Source organism: Syngnathus scovelli, chromosome 17 (assembly GCF_024217435.2).
Source record: "Syngnathus scovelli strain Florida chromosome 17, RoL_Ssco_1.2, whole genome shotgun sequence".
NCBI lineage: Eukaryota > Metazoa > Chordata > Actinopteri > Syngnathiformes > Syngnathidae > Syngnathus > Syngnathus scovelli.
The window spans coordinates 4,728,400-4,745,160 of NC_090863.1; the positions used below are offsets into that span (position 1 = coordinate 4,728,400).

Sequence of the window (16,761 nt, forward strand, 5' to 3'; positions counted from 1 at the left end):
AAATTCTGTCCATAAAAATTATGAACAGAATCGGTGACAAAGGGCAGCCTTGGCGGAGTCCAACCCTCACTGGGAACGAATCCGACTTACTGCCGGAAATGCGGACCAGACTCTGGCATCGGTGATACAGGGACCGAACCGCCCTTATCAGTTGGCTCGGCACCCCGTACTCCCGAAGCACCCTCCACAGAACCTCCCGAGGGACACGGTCGAACGCCTTCTCCAAGTCCACAAAACACATGTGGACTGGTTGGGCAAACTCCCATGCACCCTCGAGGATCCTGCCGAGGGTGTAGAGCTGGTCCACTGTTCCACGGCCAGGACGAAAGCCACACTGCTCCTCCTGAATCCGAGGTTCGACCTCCCGACGGACCCTCCTCTCCAGCACCCCTGAATAGACCTTACCAGGGAGGCTGAGGAGTGTGATTCCCCTGTAATTGGAACACACCCTCCGGTCCCCCTTCTTAAAGAGGGGAACCACCACCCCAGTCTGCCAATCCAGAGGCACTGACGCCGATGTCCACGCAACGTTGTAGAGGCGTGTCAGCCATGACAGCCCCACAACATCCAGAGCCTTTAAGAACTCTGGGCGGATCTCATCCACCCCCGGGGCCTTGCCACCAAGGAGTTTTTTAACTACCTCAGTGACTTCGACCCCAGAGATTGGAGAATCCGCCTCAGAGTCTCTAGGCCCTGCTTCCTCAATGGAAGGCGTGTAGGTGGAATTGAGGAGGTCTTCGAAGTATTCTCCCCACCGACTCACGACGTCCCGAGTCGAGGTCAGCAGCACGCCATCCCCACTGTAAACAGTGTTGACGTTGCACTGCTTCCCCCTCCTGAGACGCCGGATGGTGGACCAGAATTTCCTCGAAGCCGTCCGAAAGTCATTCTCCATGGCCTCACCAAACTCCTCCCACGCCCGGGTTTTTGCCTCAGCAACCGCCGAAGCCGCGTTCCGCTTGGCCATCCGGTACCTGTCAGCTGCCTCCGGAGTCCCGCAGGCCAAAACGGCCCGATAGGACTCCTTCTTCAGCTTGACGGCATCCCTTACCGCCGGTGTCCACCAGCGGGTTCGGGGGTTGCCGCCACGACAGGCACCAACGACCTTACGGCCACAGCTCCGGTCGGCCGCCTCAACAATGGAGGCGCGGAACATGGTCCACTCAGACTCAATGTCCCCCGCCTCCCCCGGGACGTGGGAAAAGCTCTGCCGGAGGTGGGAGTTGAAGCTCTTCCTGACAGGAGATTCTGCCAGACGTTCCCAGCAGACCCTCACAGAGCGTTTGGGTCTGCCAGTCTTTTTGATTTATGATTCATAGTCTTCAGCGGGCCACTTCTGATTGATTTCATGACACAATGCTTCAGGCCAGTTTAAATTTGGGAATTTGGTCCATATATTAGGTGCACCGGACTATAAGGCACACTTTTGAGAAAATGTTAGGTTTTTAGGTGCGCCTTATAGTCCGGAAAATACGGTAGCTATTTCTAGCTCTGCAACCAATTCTGGTTGTTCAAGTACTACAATATACAATTTCTGGGCAAAATGTACTGAAACACATGAAAGAAAACACCGGACATTTTTTGAAATTGCCTCGCATACAAACTCTCAACAAGACGTCAAACACAAGTGTGTGTGTGTGGGGGGGGGGGTCTCTAACAAGACGAGAGCCATGTAAGTGTTGACAGGAAGTCTCGGGCCGAGAAATGAAATGCAAACGTGGTTTACAGAGCGACAGCGATGGGTTCGACATTTGTATCGGTGCTATTTGTGGCAGATGAAGATAGAACAGCATGAAAACGCTTGTTTTCTTATTTCCTCAATTTAACTTGATGGCCCAGAAGGAGGAAGCATATTTTAAAGGGCCACAACACGGGCGAGAATCAACAATGAAGGCTGATAGCAGCAGGTTGGTGGATGATTTTTAAACTTTTCTTTTTTAAAAAAAAAAAAATCCAATGAATTGTGCAGTCAGAGCGGACAAATATACCAGAGAGGAGTCATTCCGATTTTGGAGACACAGCTGGCTGCAAGTTGGGTTTTTTTTTTTTTTTCTGTTTTTTGTACGCAGACAGCAAGACAAGGAGAAGAAAAGTCTCACCAGATTTGGCTCTCAAGAAAATGTCAATTGCCAGAGAAAGGCGACGTCCAGCAAGTGAGGCCAATATTTAAAAAAGCATTATTCCCATTTGACCTCGCTGCAAAATCACGCAAGCCGCCGAAACTTTGCTAAAACTGCCATCTCGTCTTTTTTCAGCATCGCGGCAGAGACGGCGCTGCGATGGAGTAACTCGTTTGAAGAGCTGATGGAGAACGCAGGTCAGAGTTCTATTCGTGAGACGATAGGAAATCTTACTATAAGAGACCAATTACAATCAAAATAAGAGTCATAAATGCATAAGATATTGTTGAGTACATATTAGTGACCTTTAAATGAAGAAGTTGTGGAATGTTTCTTCTTCCCCATTCTCACACACTTCCACCTATCTGTTTCTCCACCTCAGATGGCGTGGAAACTTTCTTTCAGTTCCTCCGCACAGAGTTCAGCGAGGAAAATTTAGAGTTCTGGCAGGCGTGTGAAGAATTCAAGACTTATGACTCTGAGAAGAAGCTTCTGTCCAAGGCCAAGAATATTTATGCTGTTTTTATCGAGTCGGATGCGCCCAAAGAGGTATTTTATGTTCATTTACCCATCGAAACAAATATGTTTTTCTTTGGCCTGTCACCGAGTGAGTGCTGCTGGAGGTTGAGAATATTCATGATGTGCTGATAAAAGTATGCCGGATGAATTCTGAATCATTATGGGGTCAAGAGCGAGTGGACCTTTGTGGCGGAAGCGCAGGTTGGTTACGCATCTCGACATAGCACAACGAGTGCAAAGAAGCCGGCGCCAAAAGCCGCGTTTTATACGATTTCCATTTTGCGGCCTGGATGATGATTTGACCGCATCTGAGCGTAAAGTGCAGGCGGGCGCTTTGTGCCTGTGACTCTGTCTGTGCAAAAAGTGAAGAGAGCAAAAGCCACCCACACACTTTGTGTAGATGATTCTTAGCCTAAATATTTATTGATGCCGCTTCTGCTTGCACCCGCTTGAACGGTTTCGACCAGAGTTGAATGCGACTGCAATACTCAACAAGGTTGCTATAGTAATATTTCTCATTACAAAATACCCTTTTTAGAGCTTTTTTTTTAACAATTGCAAACAATAAGACATATATGTAATATGTGTAGTCGTATAGATGTGTTTGTGTGTATATATGTACGTGTGTATGTATGTGGTATGTAAATGTGTGGTATGTATGTTTATATAGTATGTATCTATTTGTGTATGTGTATATATGTATATTCTATGTAGTATGTGTATAAGTGTATATTGTCAGGCCGGGAACAAGGCGAAGGACTCGGATGCAGAGTCGTTTCTATCTTGGATTTATTCCAGCAAGCACACAGAGCGAAAGTACAAATCAAATCGCCTCTTGCGAGGGAAAACACGTGGCAAAAAGTACAAACAAAAGGTGTCGCACTGAGGCGAGTCAAAAGGCTAAAAGTACAAATCAAAACGCCTCTTACGAGGGAAAACGCGTAGCAAAAAGTACCAACTAAAGGAGTCGCACTGGGGCGAGACAAAAAGGCGATGGAGACCAAGGCACAAACAAAAGCGTCGCTCGGTGGCGAGACAAAACGGAGGGTTCTTTCAGAGAGTTCAGGCATCAAGGGATCGCTGGTGGTCGGGACGAGGCAAGACACACTGGCACAAGACAAGGGGAAGACACAGACTAAATACACGCAAAAGGGCGGGGACACAGGTGATGACAATTAGTATCGATTACGCAGGTGCACACAATCGGGATCAGGGAAGACAAGACAACCAACACCGAGGAAGGAAACACAAACTGAACCGGAAAGAACGACAAAATAAAACCGGAAGTAAAATTACGACATCGACGAGACAGAAACCCGGAAAAATAAACGCGACCGCATGACATATATATATATGAGTATACATGTATATATGTGTATACGTGTATGTATCTGTATATATGTATTTGTATATATGTATATTCTATGTCGTATGTGTATAAGTGTATATATCCATATGCATGTATATATGTGTATACGTGTATGTGTGTGTATACGTGTGTATATGTGTGTATACGTGTATACATGTGTGTATATGTGTGCATACGTATATACATGTGTATACATGTGTATATGTGTATACGTGTGTATATGTGTAAACAAGTATATGTATATATACATGTATATCTTATAGGAATATATACGTATGTATATGACTATGTAAATATTAGTAGAGTTGTTAGTTGACTAAGTTGGAAGGCCAAGTGTATCTTTATTTATTCGTGTATTATATCTTATAGGAATATATACGTATGTATATGAATATGTCAATATTAGTAGAGTTGTTAGTTGACTAAGTTGGAAGGCCAAGTGTATTTTATTTTTTTTTTTTATCACATGTGATATGTGAGGAAATGCACTTGCAGCAGTTGCAGTTCCACGTCTGTTTTTATGTTTCTCAGGTCAATATTGACTACGGCACCAAGATGGCTATCCAGACCAATATAGCACATCCCACAAGGAGCTGTTTCGATGCGGCCCAAATGAAAGTCTACAGCCTGATGAAAAAAGACTCCTATCCCAGATTCTTGCACTCTGACCTTTATTTGCGCCTGGCCAGGAGGAGAGGGCCAGGAGCCTTGATGTCTCGCAGAAGGTCACGCTCCTGCGTGTTCGATGAGCGAGGCGGCGGCTCGGCCGAGCCCTCGCCCCGGTAGCCATAACATTTCAGACGCGCTCGCTCGCTCGTAAAAACGACGGTGATAATCGGTGGCGAGCTGTGGAATTTTAATTGTGTAATTTGTGTCGGAGATTGTATGTATGTGTGTGCGAAATTAATCATTTTCTTTTACAATCGCACTGGATTATTTGAGCCTGGCGACAAGCCCCGGAGACACACAAATAGGAGAGATTTGGAGGAATCTGCCATTTTAATTAGGTCCTAAGACTATGCATTTGTGTATTCATGTGGCTCCAGTCTTTCCCTCATCTACTCAGCAAATTAATCCCCACCAAGAACATCGCTGGATGATAGTTCACCTCCTGAATGCAAGCGGGATCATTTGTGCTCATTTTGGGAAGCCGGCTGCTGTGCAGAACCCAAACATTTCCACGAGTGCCAGGATATGTACACTTAATTAGCTCAAGCAATTATCTGCTTGATTGAAAACAAATACTAGCACACGAGTCCATTCGTCAATAACTTTTAAAGCAGGGGTGTCAAACTATTTTTTGGGCGGGCCGCATTGTAGTCATAGCTTCTTTCGGACGGCCATTATGACTGTCAGCCCAAATAAATGTATAAGCACCTCATATTATATACAATAAAAGCTACAAAACAAACGAGTAAAAACTGGTCAAATATTTAAAAAAATATATATTATTAAGAGTGAAGACAATTTGCAATTCTAGTAATGACACACGAATTTGATGCACAATTTGTCTTCGAAGGGCCACATAAAATGATGTGGCGGGCCGTATCTGGCCCCCGGGCCTTGAGTTTGACACCTGTGTTCTAAAGTTTCGGGATATTGTTGAAATGACATATTTGTGTCAATGCAGAATTGTTTTGGTAACAAAATGCCAGAAAATGATTTAGCCATCATTATTATACCAGACAAGTTAAACACTCCATTTCAATAAAATATACCAAATTGTGGAATGAGCCAATATCTAAACTATCATCCTCACTAAAAACGCCATTATTTATTTATTTATTTATTTATTTATTTATTTATTTATTTATTTATTTATCTGTTCGTCTCTTCTGCAGCATAGCTAGTGATTTGTCTTCTGCTGGCAATCGCGCCTTATGCAACTTTAATACACTTGATATGAGTTACAAGCTCATTTGACCATCCACGTCTTAATAATAATAATTTAAAATGTAAAGGATTAATTATTTTCTCCCTCCCGGTATTCAACCATCTACAAAACTAACCTGAAGTGAGAAGTTTGCATATATGGGAAGCTCCTAATGAGACTTAACTGAATTGACAGCTCGTAGCTCATCACTCATAGATTGTGTCTGGTGTCTCATACTAATTTACTTTTTGTTTTTCTATTTGGACCCGGCCCATTTATTCCAATGCTTTGCGGAAGGTAAGACGCTCTCAATTAAAAGCAGTTTTAATGAGGCGCGTCTGCGATCTTAATCGTTCCAATGACCAAATTGAAAGGAGACGTTGTCCACGTGATAGCTCACAAAGTTGTAGTAGCTCCCTTTTTCCAGATCGCTGAAAAATTAATAGACCTTATCAACTCGCTGCACAAGCGCGGAATAATTGATGTCGGTGTATTCGCCGCGCTTTTTTTCTCCGAGACAAATACGTCCGTCGTTCCAAAACTATCCGCCAGCCAACCGGATTCTGCATCCAGCCTCGTGAATATGCATGTTTGGAGAAAATATATGTACAACACGTGTCTGGATTGAGAACACAAGACCGGTGCACACCCACACGCGCAGCTCATTAACTGGAGAAGCTCAAGGATCCTACGGGGCCCATCTCAACTTAAGTTCCTTGCAAAGATCTGTGTGGTATACCTCACAGTTCCTATTAATTATGCATCAATTGAGACGTTACAGGCGTGCCGATACTGCGCTTCTTAGCTTGTTAGTTTTCTCTGAAGTCTGAGAACAAGGGGGGGGGGGGGAAATAATAAATGATACGGGAACAAAGGTGGGGGGCTCCGCTGGTGTGCCAAATTCATCACCGCTTAAGATTAGTTGCCTGCTGAGGCGTTCCGAGCAGATTTCTCTTTGCTTCTCGTTTTCTTTCCAGTCGGTGACTCACACCGCACGGCAACCCTTGGAAATCATCCTCAAATTGTGAGGAGAAACAAACGGTGAAGATGGTGAAGTTCTTGTATTCCCCGTGCGGAATAATGAACCTCACAAATCTACATGGAAAAGCTTCAAGCGGATCCGAGTGTATCGGCAAGCACAGCTTGCGTATAAGATTGCAATCGGTATTTCTTATCAAAGAGATTAGTAATGATGTTGTCATGGCAACAGTTTTGTCAGAAGTGGATGACAGGAGCAAAGTAGACGTTGTAGGGTTAGGCATTCATGTGAGACCCTGCCCCCCCCAAAAATAGGTGGTGGGTTCAATCCTCAAGCCTGGTGATCATGTCCAAGGGTCCTTGAGCAAGACACTGAAATTTGGTTTTCTCCCCGTAGCAGCAAATTTGAATAACCCCCCCTCAAGCAAATTTCCAGGGTGTACTTATTCTAACAGCAGCTCTATTAGACTAAGTCAACCCTGGAGAATAACTACCTCCCCTCCCGAGGAGGCCAAATTTGGCTTTGTTTTTCAATGCAAGCTTCATGACTTGAATACCCAAGCTGCAGATGCTGAAAGAAAAAAAAAAGAAAGGAAAAAGGCAGAATTTGACGAGAAAAGATGAGGGCAGGGTAATGAGCCATGGCCACCACCTGCAAAATCAGCCCACGAGAGGCTTTTTCTTGTTCTTTCTTTTCATGATCTCATGTCCTCCTGTCTCCTGCCTGTCCCATTTGCACACAACAGCATGTGCTTTGATTCACATCATTAATGCTCGCAAACTGGACAGGTTGATCTGTTTGTCTTATTTTTGGGGGAGTCGAGCAGGTTCACTCCTCTAAGCGTTCATTTGATTGCTTCTTAATGGCCGCATCGGACGGAACATTTGTCCAAATGGTTGATAGCTTTTACGAGAGCCGGCCGCTGTCTTTCATGAGATGAAACATCACTTTCATTCAGCTCACTTTTGTTTGCCAGTCCCTTCAGCAAATTCACATTTTAGGAACCAATTGTTGATCCAGATGTCCATGAGGTGGTGCTGACTCACAGGCCGGGCGTGAAGCAAATATATCTATATATAAATATATAATATATATATATAAAAATATATCTGCACTATTTCGGTATCTACAATCCGTGAAATTTGTTACACCGCCCTGTGGGCTTTATGATTGGGCCGAGGGCTTTAAATCCACAATGCTCTCCCAGACAAGGTTGATGTTGTTCCCGGAGAGAAAACTTTCAGGAAAATGGCCACAGCTGAGGAACTTAATCAATAAAAATGTCAGGATATTGCCGCAAGCTCCAAGCAAAACAAAACTCGACTTGCCAGTCTGACTTCTGACGTCACATTGTTTACTAATTCCTTCTTGGACATGAAATGTAAGTGAAAGTCATCGGGGTGACTTGCTGTCAAGGATTTCAACTATCCTAGCGCTCTACTTGTGACCCCACAAGGTGGACAACCGTGGAAAAACAAACAAAAAGGGCACAGCAAGCAGATAAAGAGAGAAATGGTTTGGGAGTTGGAGAGAACCACACTGCCTCCTTGTGTGGGATTTATGAATTGCAGCCTGTTTATGCAGTTATACAACAATGCTTTGCATATGTAAGATAACAAAAATCCCGATTAATGAATTAATCGTTGTTTCCATTCTTTCTCAATGTCCATCTTCATTGCTGCAGCCGTCATGTATGCAGGCTGGGCCTTTTTTGAAAATCAAATTCCCTGACCCCGGTGAGTGTACGTACGGCCATGCAAATAAGAGCCGTTGTGGTGTTTTTCATCACCTGTTCAGGTTTTCATCCTTGGTCATGGAAAACGATGGATTTTGTCTTGGACTGTGACAGGAAGGTCGCCTGCCAATTAATTGCAATGTGGCCGTGTATGACTTACACACCTCAAAAAGTTAGCAGAAATGGCATTTCTGAGGAACCATTTGGAGCTCCTGCGTCCATTGAGCCCAATCGTTCTCGAAGAGCAGCAGACAAGGAGGGATAACCCGTCGTCACAAACCAAAACTTTGCATAGGCGTTTGCATACCTTCCATTCATGCTGCCAAGGAGAATTTGGGCTTTGCTCAACCACCTGTCTCGACATTGTCCAGACAATCACAGCGTCAGTCCGGCAGGTGGATGGCCATTAAGTGACTTTCATGCCATGTGGAAAACGAGACGCATTTCACTCCCCGTAAGTGTTCTTTATTTTTTTTTAATAAAAAGGCTTAAGCGGAGCGTTTACGGGAACATTTGCAGTGTGACTATTGATCAGAAGAATTGTTCGATAACTGGGCTGTCGGTTGCTCTTTTCAAGGGTGGATTATGTTGCTTTCTCAAGGACCCGCTGGAGGACGTGGATTCTTGGAGCGAGTCGGTGGACAATGTCCTCACTTGTAAAAGTGAGTTCCTCTCTCCGTTCTAGATGAAGGCCTTCTCCCGCTCATTTAGGTTCTCCCTTTCCAGCCGCTCTGTTAGCTTTCCGAGAGTTCTTACGCTCGGAACACAGCGAGGAGAACATCTTGTTCTGGATGGCGTGTGAGGAGTATAAAAAAATTAAGAACGTGCCAGAGATGATCTCCTCAGCCAACAGGATCTACTCGGAGTTTGTTCAAACGGAAGCACCTAAGCAGGTACCTAGCATGGAATGTGAGATGTCTCCCGCTTCACGAGAAGAACCCAAAAGGTGGCTTTAAGATACCTCGCTCCAATTTTAGATCAACATCGACGGCGGGACCCGGGAAAAAATCACATCCAACATCTCGCAACCGACGTTGACTTCATTCGACTCGGCCCAGAAGCTCATCTACTCGCTGATGGCCAGAGATTGCTACCCACGCTTCCTCAAGTCGGACATCTATCGAGGACTCCGGAGGAGAGCTGATTTAAGGTGACCGCTTTCGAGCAAAAATGGCCTTCTTCTCGCTGTGGATGTCTGAAATGTTCCTGAGGTTCTCTTCCCGTAGACGGTTTTCAGCTTGCATAACTCACACCGACTTCTTTGTGTTACATAACACGGAGGAAGGAATTTTACCTCCTCTCGGATCAACAAGGTAATTCGTTGATATCACAAAGGGGAACTTTTATTTTACAGCTACTTCTGCTTTCTTTTTTTTCTTTTGATGAGTCCAATAAGAAAAATTGGACACATAGTCTCCAATGCATATGAAGGCCATATTTGATTTCAACGACTTCATGTACTATTTAAAGTCTTAGCAAGAACAAGTGTGACAAATACAAATAAAGACGCCTGAATGTTTTTGCCGTGTATGTGTTTCGTCTGAAAAGAACGTCACCGTCGAGACGTGTTGTCACTTTATCTCCACCTGTTGAATCTGATTCCTTCTTGTTTCATTTTCAAGACGTGAGACGAGTCATGTGACCTCAATCAGACATTTTCCAAAACAGGCCCATCAAATATGTTCTCTGTACGGCAAACATTTGCCTATCTGCTTTCCACCACTAGATTTACATCTCCAGACGTGACATCAAACATCTCAGTCACGACGTAGCGTCGACAGTCGCATTTGCGTAATTCTCAACTTCCTCTTTTACTTGCGGTTGGCGCAAAAATTACACCGTGACGCTCGCAGCTGACTTCTGCTGCCGGTATAAAAAGTGGACAGATGAGCGAAACGGTGTGAAACTTATTTGGAGCTCCTCGACGCCGGCCCGTGCATGCGTTCTTCATCAATTACATGCCACGTCGAGTCCGGTCACCTCATCGACGAGAGTGCACAGCATGGACATGGACAAAAAAAAACAAGTAGCTAAGAGGTGAGTTGACGCAACTCTTTTTTATGTGTTAGCGACATTAGCATTTAGCATGAGCTTCAGTCAAATAGGAGATGATGTTTGCACGGACAGGGAAGAAAGCCTCAAGTCTCGACTGCAGCGCAAATCATTTCAAAGATCAAGCACTCGAGGGTAAGCCTGCAAAAAAGTCATCTGAGAACTAAAACTAAAGGTAACAAGTCACTTCCTCTCCATTTGAAGGCTGTGCTTCGAAGAACTGACCCAGTGGTCGCACTCCCTCGACGAACTGATGGCGTCCAAATGTAAGTTGATCCTTTGGTTCCGTCGCCTCTCACCGCTGTTCTTCAACTGCTGACATTTCTCTCGGATTAGACGGAACCAAAATATTCCAGGCCTTCCTCAAATCTGAGTTCAGCGACGAAAACTTGGAATTCTGGTTGGTGTGCGAGGAATATAAGAAGATCAAGTCCTCTTTCAGGATGACGTGCAAGGCCCAAAAGATCTTCAAACATTACATCCAGGCCGAAGCCCCGAAAGAGGTGCGAGAACCTTTGGCGTCGCACCGGTGCTGACTGACGTTGACCTTTCACAGGTGGTGTGTCTGTCCTCCAGATTAACATTGATCACAAGACCAGAGAGCTGATCAGGCGAAACATGAAGACGGGCGGTGCCGGGTGCTTTGATGAGGCCCAGGAGATCGTCTTCAGGCTGATGGAGAGAGATTCATACCCTCGCTTCCTCGGGTCTGACATCTATCGGGCTTTTCTGGACTCCATCTGAAGCTGTGAAGATGCTTGACTACTGACGTGGAGGTGAGCATCCTCGCCATGGCAACGCCAGACAGTGACGCTTCTGAAACCAAAACCAAACGTGATGCTTGGTGGCTTAAGTTGTGTCGAGAATACTTCCAGGACGGCACATCCATCGTCTTCGTGAGATAAAGGTGCAGTGAAACTGACTTAATGGCATTAATTTTGGCATCAACCACTAAGTTATTTTATTTTTTGCCATTCAGCTCGTCATTTTACTCAATACTGTAAGCTAATTTAGTTGCACTGAATGTTTGCTGAATGACATTAAGGCCAGTCTATATTTCACTACTTCAATGACTTGTTTGTTTGAAATTGTAAAAAAAGTATTTTCCCTTTTGCTATCTTAAATTTGTCTTCTGTAATTGCTATTGTGTGATTGTTTTTCAATAAACCAAATACTGGCTGTAAGATGTCTTCCTCATATGCTAAACTTCAAAAGGTCTTTTTTGAATCCATAAATATACGTGAGTGTGTAAACAAAGTGCACGTTTCACCATACGTGAAATATTGAGAATATGCGCGACTCATCGAGCCTTTTCCACCATGTCATTGGACCTTCATGGTATTAAAAATGTTTCAAAAGCTTCTTCCATCAAGGTTGGTAATTGACTGTTTTAATTGCAGCTCATCTGACAAGAATTTGTATCGTGAAAAGTGTGAAAAGAAAAGCTCATCCTGTAACAGATAATGAGGAGGAAGCGCGAAGGCCCACACATCCGCATTTCATATCACTTGTCATCCTTGTGACATGCACATGCACATATGTCTGTTTTATGTTTTACTTGATGCTGTTTGTCCATCTGACCTATGACCCCAATGATTAGATTTTGACACTAAAGACGTCATCATGCAAAATCTCCACCAGCCAGCTCCATACAAAATCTACTGTCTCATGGAAAACGGATTCTTCCGATATATTTCAATTTAAAAAATACAATTTAAATTCCATTCATTAAGTAAGCCCGTGCCACATTGCTTAAGATTGTCAATTTTGGATTTTCGTACAATCAACACAGTTATAAACAAGAAATGATGTGTGTTGCCGTTCTACTCCAGTCCGCTAAGTGGCGGTATTGCACTTTTCTTTTTAAATCTCTGGTTGAACTCCATTTCCCATCGTGCAGTGCGGCCCAGCCTCCAGTTCTCGCTCACTTAGAAACAGGGGGAGGCCTCTTGGTACATAATCACACAAATTCAACCCAGTGCTCATAAATTGCGGTAAGTTCGTAATTTGTGTCATGTCATTTTACGGGCGATGTCACGAGCGTGACTCGTAGACGGGTTATTTTATTGTCAAGTCAACCGAACACAAATCGAGCTTGCAGCTTTGACTGGCTCGGCGGGCGTCCAGTTAAGGAAAGTTCGGACCTGGGATTTTCGTCTGTGGTTGAATTCCTTCGCTTGATCTCTATTACCGCTTGACCGACATTTTGAACATCGATCTATCGTGGTGTTCCTTCCGAGAACTAACTTTGCTCGAATGAATTAAACCGCTGCTGTCGTGAACTGGTTACTAAACTTAGGATTTAAAAATAATAAAAACATAGCGTCATGATGAGCGGTAAATAAAGGGTCACATTTACTGTCTGTTAGTTGTTGTCGCATCGGGTTTTTTTGTTTTTTTTGTGTCATCATCACGTCTGCTAATCGGCTTTCATCTATTTTTGTCAATGCATGGATGGAGGCAATCTGTTGATGTTGACGTTCAAGTTGGGACGCATCAGATTCGAGCAAGGCTTGCAGGATCCTCCGCTGGGATGCTCCTCCGTTATGATATAATATCCATTTCATGTCAAGATAATTAGAAAAATATGTTTTGATTTAATATGTCCACTTTAACGTGTGTGACTTTTTGATTTCCTGCTTTAATCCACATTATTAATACCAAAACCTTCAAAATAGCAGCACTCAAATTTGCATTTTATATTATCGGCCCGCCTGACCGAATCTGCCGTTTGTCCATTGATTCACTTTATTTTATTCATTTTTTTTCAGGGTTGTCCCCCTGCGTGACAATGGAACCATCGGTATGCGCTCCGTCTTGTCCGAGCAATCATACGTCGAAGGCAGCAGGTGATAATTGTCTCTGGGAGGTCAGCGACAAGGTCAGACTGCGTCGCCTTCTGTGCTACGGCTCCGAGGGAGACGTATACACCGCCGCAAAAGAGGCTCGTCTGAGCACAGCGCAAGCGGGAGCCCTGATTTCCATGCTGCGAGAGGGCCGAGGTGTTGAAGCGGTGAACGAAATCAAAAGCTTCGCTCAAGACGGCCGAGCTGTCGCACTGGACCCCGTCGTATTCGCGTTGGCCCTTTGCTCCCAACACTCTGAAGTGACGACCAAACGGGCGGCGTTTAAAGCCGTCAAGGACGTTTGTCAAGATCCTGCCCATCTCTTTTCTTTTCTCCAATATAAGAAAGAGTTGAAGGAGGACATGAAGTGTGGAATTTGGGGACGTGGCCTGAGGAAAGCCGTGTCCGACTGGTACAACGGGCAGGACGCCCTGAGTCTAGCTGCACTTGTGACCGGATGTAAACAAAGAGAGGGATGGTCACACAAGGATGTACTCAGGCTATCTCACACCAAACCAACCGATGAAGGTAAAGTCACGCAAAATGTACCATGACAGGCAGCGCATAAATTTACGGGTTCTTTTCCAGCAATTGCCTTAATCAGCAAATACGTGGCAAAAGGATGGAAAGCGGTCCAAGTTGCCTATGCCGATAAAGAGAACCCGGAGGAAGTTGTCAAAGTGCTTTCATATCTCGACGTGGTGGAGAAAGTCAAGCACAGTTGTGATGAAACGGAGGTCATCAATTTGATTGAGGAGCACAAATTGGGGAGGGAGCAGCTGCTGACCGCCCACCTCAAATCCAAATTTGTGAGTGGAAGGAGCAATTATTTGGATCTGCATCTTTGGGTGTGGCTTTGCTGCATTATTTATTCTCCCTTCCTTTGAAGGTTTGGAGGGCTCTGTTGAAGGAAATGCCGCTTGAGTCAGTTCTACGGATTTTAGGAAAGATGACAGCCAAAAAGGTTCTTCAACCCGGGATGTCAGAAACCCAAGCACTGTGTGAGAGGATCCAGAGTGAGGCGGCGCTAAAGAAGGTCGGAGGAACTCCGCAGCTCCTCTCATACGCGATTTTGCCATTTCTCAAGTGCTTTCTTTGTTTCGGGCCAAGATGCACCCTTTCAGTATACTCTGGGCTTCAGAACGCTACAAACGAGGTCAAGGCTACCGGGGTAGAACCAAATGGGCAACAGATGGCAGCATCCTCAAAGCCCTGGAAGTTGCCTTTTACAAGAGTTTCCTGGTAGGGCCAAGGAATCATCACCAACGTCCGTCAGCTCACAATAAATCGTTTTGTTGTTGTTTTCCAGAATGTCCAGCCGCTCTGTAAAAGCTTTGTTGTGGCTGTGGATGTGAGTACGTCAGTGAGCAGTGTCGTCCCGGGAACAGCAATCAGCGATGCAGTGGCTGCTGCACTCATTACTATGGTAGGATAGTGATTTTTTATTTTATTTTTTTTTAAAGAGCAAGTCAACTTGAACCTTTTGGTGTCCATCACAGGTGTTTGCAAGAACAGAGCCCGACACCCATGTCTTGGCCTACTCCGAAGGCGCTTTGGTGCCTTGCTCCGTATCTGCTGACATGACTCTTGCGCAAACAACCAATGAACTCGTCAAGGTAATGTCACAAAGACACAACAATTGATCGCAAAGTCACGCAGCAGCTAATCTTTTTAGCTTTGCGCAGATCCCCGGAGGAAGCACAGACTGCACTCTACCCATCGCGTGGGCCACGGAGAATGGGAAAGCTGTTGATGTGTTTGTCATTTTAACCAACAACCCATTGTGGACTTTGACTGCAAGCCCGGTGGCGTCACTTAAGAAACACAGACAAGTAGGCATTTGCTGCATTTACGTACATGTCATTGTTATTTCGTTCTCTTATTTCATTTGCATTGTCTGGACAGAAAACAGGAAGCCCTTCCAAGTTGGTGATGTGCGGGCTGACCTCTATTGGACACACCACGGCGGACAGCGAGGACAGAGGTGTCCTGAGTATCTGCGGCTTTGACCTCGGAGCTTTTTGCGTCATTCGTAATTTGGCGCAGGACCTCATATGAACGTGCTCAGCTTCTGACTGTAACATGAAGGAACATGGTCACACAAAATGGGCTCATTTTTTTTTTACAATGTGTATTTTTTTGCTGACAAAAGTGTCCAGCAGGCTGGACAGCAACGTTTCATTCTCATATTCATTTGTTTGTCTTCCCTGAAAAGGACTCGATTGCATATTGTGCTGTAAAACTGTAAAGCACCGACACTCATCCATTTGTTTGCTGTAAATATTCGAGGGCTGTCTGCATGGAGACAGACGATAGTTTGCAGGCATCTCGCGGGCATCTTGTGCAACTCAATGGCTTTTGATTGGATGTTAGAAGCGTCGTTTGTACTGATTGCACAACGTTTCCATGGACTCCATCATTGTGTCCTAACCTTGCTGAAAATTTCACGCCGCTACCATTCTCCTTTTATTTCATTTTGTGTAGCAAAATATTTCTGTTTAAGACAGTTTCACTGGTGGAATGTAAACGGACATGTTATCACAATGTCAAAATTATTTTTAATATTTGTTCGATATGAATAGTATCGGTGCTCTTAAGAGCACTGATGCATGTTGAAGAATGGTTTTCCATGCGCCATATTTGTATGTCTGAATATGTTTGATGCAACTCAGGTGTAAGGTTTGCGTCGTATTTGTGGTTTAATTGTAATTTATCCAGCAACAGCAAATGGTAGTTATTTAACACTGCTTTATCTCTGTGTAACCTGTTACAATGTGCGAGAAGATGCTAACATAATATGCATATATAAGGAAGGAAAAAAGGAACTGAATGTACTTTAATACAAGTTAACTGAATATTAAGGTCATTTTTTTCCTGTAATACTGAGCTTGGATAAGTGACATGACAAAAAGATGTCACCTTTGCCACATCTACATTATGTTTTGATCATAAACATCCTGCCAAGTTTTCATCCAACACTTTTATTTGGTCATTGTGTTTAATGGAATTGACACAAAATGTTCATGTTATATAAACGTTGAAGGTGAGTATTTGAAATAACTAGCTGTCAATGACTGTTATTAAACTATTTTTACTATTGTATGAGCTCACTTTCCTCGTGTACATTTGAATAGTATTTGACTGGTGCCAATGTACAAGCCTAATAAATCTTAGTATTTTAAACTTTCTATTTGTGTAGGACCTTATTTTGTCTCGTTTGAACGACACAAAGTTTACGCAAACATCTTTATACAACACACGAAGCGCT

At 44.2% G+C, this 16,761-nt stretch overlaps 3 protein-coding genes and 1 pseudogene across 4 annotated transcripts; all 4 read left to right on the top strand.

The window, feature by feature from the left end:
• Window positions 1-1,665: 1,665 nt before the first annotated feature.
• On the top strand, window positions 1,666-5,741 carry rgs18 (regulator of G protein signaling 18). The gene is made up of 5 exons (XM_049746410.2): window positions 1,666-1,907; window positions 2,070-2,153; window positions 2,256-2,317; window positions 2,503-2,669; window positions 4,540-5,741. Exons 1-5 carry the CDS (start codon window positions 1,792-1,794, stop codon window positions 4,792-4,794), a joined length of 684 nt encoding a protein of 227 aa, XP_049602367.1. The 5' UTR covers window positions 1,666-1,791; the 3' UTR covers window positions 4,795-5,741.
• A 2,815-nt stretch (window positions 5,742-8,556) lies between these two features.
• On the top strand, window positions 8,557-10,633 carry rgs1 (regulator of G protein signaling 1). Its single transcript, XM_049746409.2, has 3 exons — window positions 8,557-9,257; window positions 9,322-9,488; window positions 9,573-10,633. Exons 1-3 carry the CDS (start codon window positions 8,912-8,914, stop codon window positions 9,747-9,749), a joined length of 690 nt encoding a protein of 229 aa, XP_049602366.1. The 5' UTR covers window positions 8,557-8,911; the 3' UTR covers window positions 9,750-10,633.
• On the top strand, window positions 10,449-11,831 carry LOC125984502 (regulator of G-protein signaling 21-like; annotated as a pseudogene).
• A 710-nt stretch (window positions 11,832-12,541) lies between these two features.
• Window positions 12,542-16,681, top strand: ro60 (Ro60, Y RNA binding protein). 2 transcript variants are annotated; one of them, XR_007486979.1, is made up of 10 exons: window positions 12,542-12,641; window positions 13,419-14,021; window positions 14,082-14,302; window positions 14,383-14,529; window positions 14,604-14,735; window positions 14,803-14,919; window positions 14,993-15,109; window positions 15,179-15,325; window positions 15,399-15,808; window positions 16,173-16,681. XR_007486979.1 is itself a non-coding variant. In XM_049746389.1 (9 exons), exons 2-9 carry the CDS (start codon window positions 13,439-13,441, stop codon window positions 15,549-15,551), a joined length of 1,617 nt encoding a protein of 538 aa, XP_049602346.1. In that variant the 5' UTR covers window positions 12,542-12,641; window positions 13,419-13,438; the 3' UTR covers window positions 15,552-16,681. The 2 variants fall into 2 exon arrangements, 1 of the variants encoding a protein (XP_049602346.1); XM_049746389.1 differs by having other exon boundaries at window positions 15,399-16,681.
• Window positions 16,682-16,761: the final 80 nt, after the last annotated feature.

What these genes read in the sequence shown, in the direction of transcription:
- rgs18 (XM_049746410.2), top strand. Translation starts at nt 1,792, where the DNA reads ATGAAAACGCTTGTTTTCTTATTTCCTCAATTTAACTTGATGGCCCAG. An exon ending in ATGAAGGCTGATAGCAGCAG is followed by an intron (nt 1,908 to 2,069) that starts GTTGGTGGATGA and finishes TTTTGTACGCAG; the next exon opens with ACAGCAAGACAAGGAGAAGA. An exon ending in AGAGCTGATGGAGAACGCAG is followed by an intron (nt 2,318 to 2,502) that starts GTCAGAGTTCTA and finishes TCTCCACCTCAG; the next exon opens with ATGGCGTGGAAACTTTCTTT.
- rgs1 (XM_049746409.2), top strand. Translation starts at nt 8,912, where the DNA reads ATGCTGCCAAGGAGAATTTGGGCTTTGCTCAACCACCTGTCTCGACAT. An exon ending in CAATGTCCTCACTTGTAAAA is followed by an intron (nt 9,258 to 9,321) that starts GTGAGTTCCTCT and finishes CTCCCTTTCCAG; the next exon opens with CCGCTCTGTTAGCTTTCCGA. An exon ending in AAACGGAAGCACCTAAGCAG is followed by an intron (nt 9,489 to 9,572) that starts GTACCTAGCATG and finishes CTCCAATTTTAG; the next exon opens with ATCAACATCGACGGCGGGAC.
- ro60 (XM_049746389.1), top strand. Translation starts at nt 13,439, where the DNA reads ATGGAACCATCGGTATGCGCTCCGTCTTGTCCGAGCAATCATACGTCG. An exon ending in GTGAGGCGGCGCTAAAGAAG is followed by an intron (nt 14,530 to 14,603) that starts GTCGGAGGAACT and finishes TTTCGGGCCAAG; the next exon opens with ATGCACCCTTTCAGTATACT. An exon ending in CAACCAATGAACTCGTCAAG is followed by an intron (nt 15,110 to 15,178) that starts GTAATGTCACAA and finishes AGCTTTGCGCAG; the next exon opens with ATCCCCGGAGGAAGCACAGA.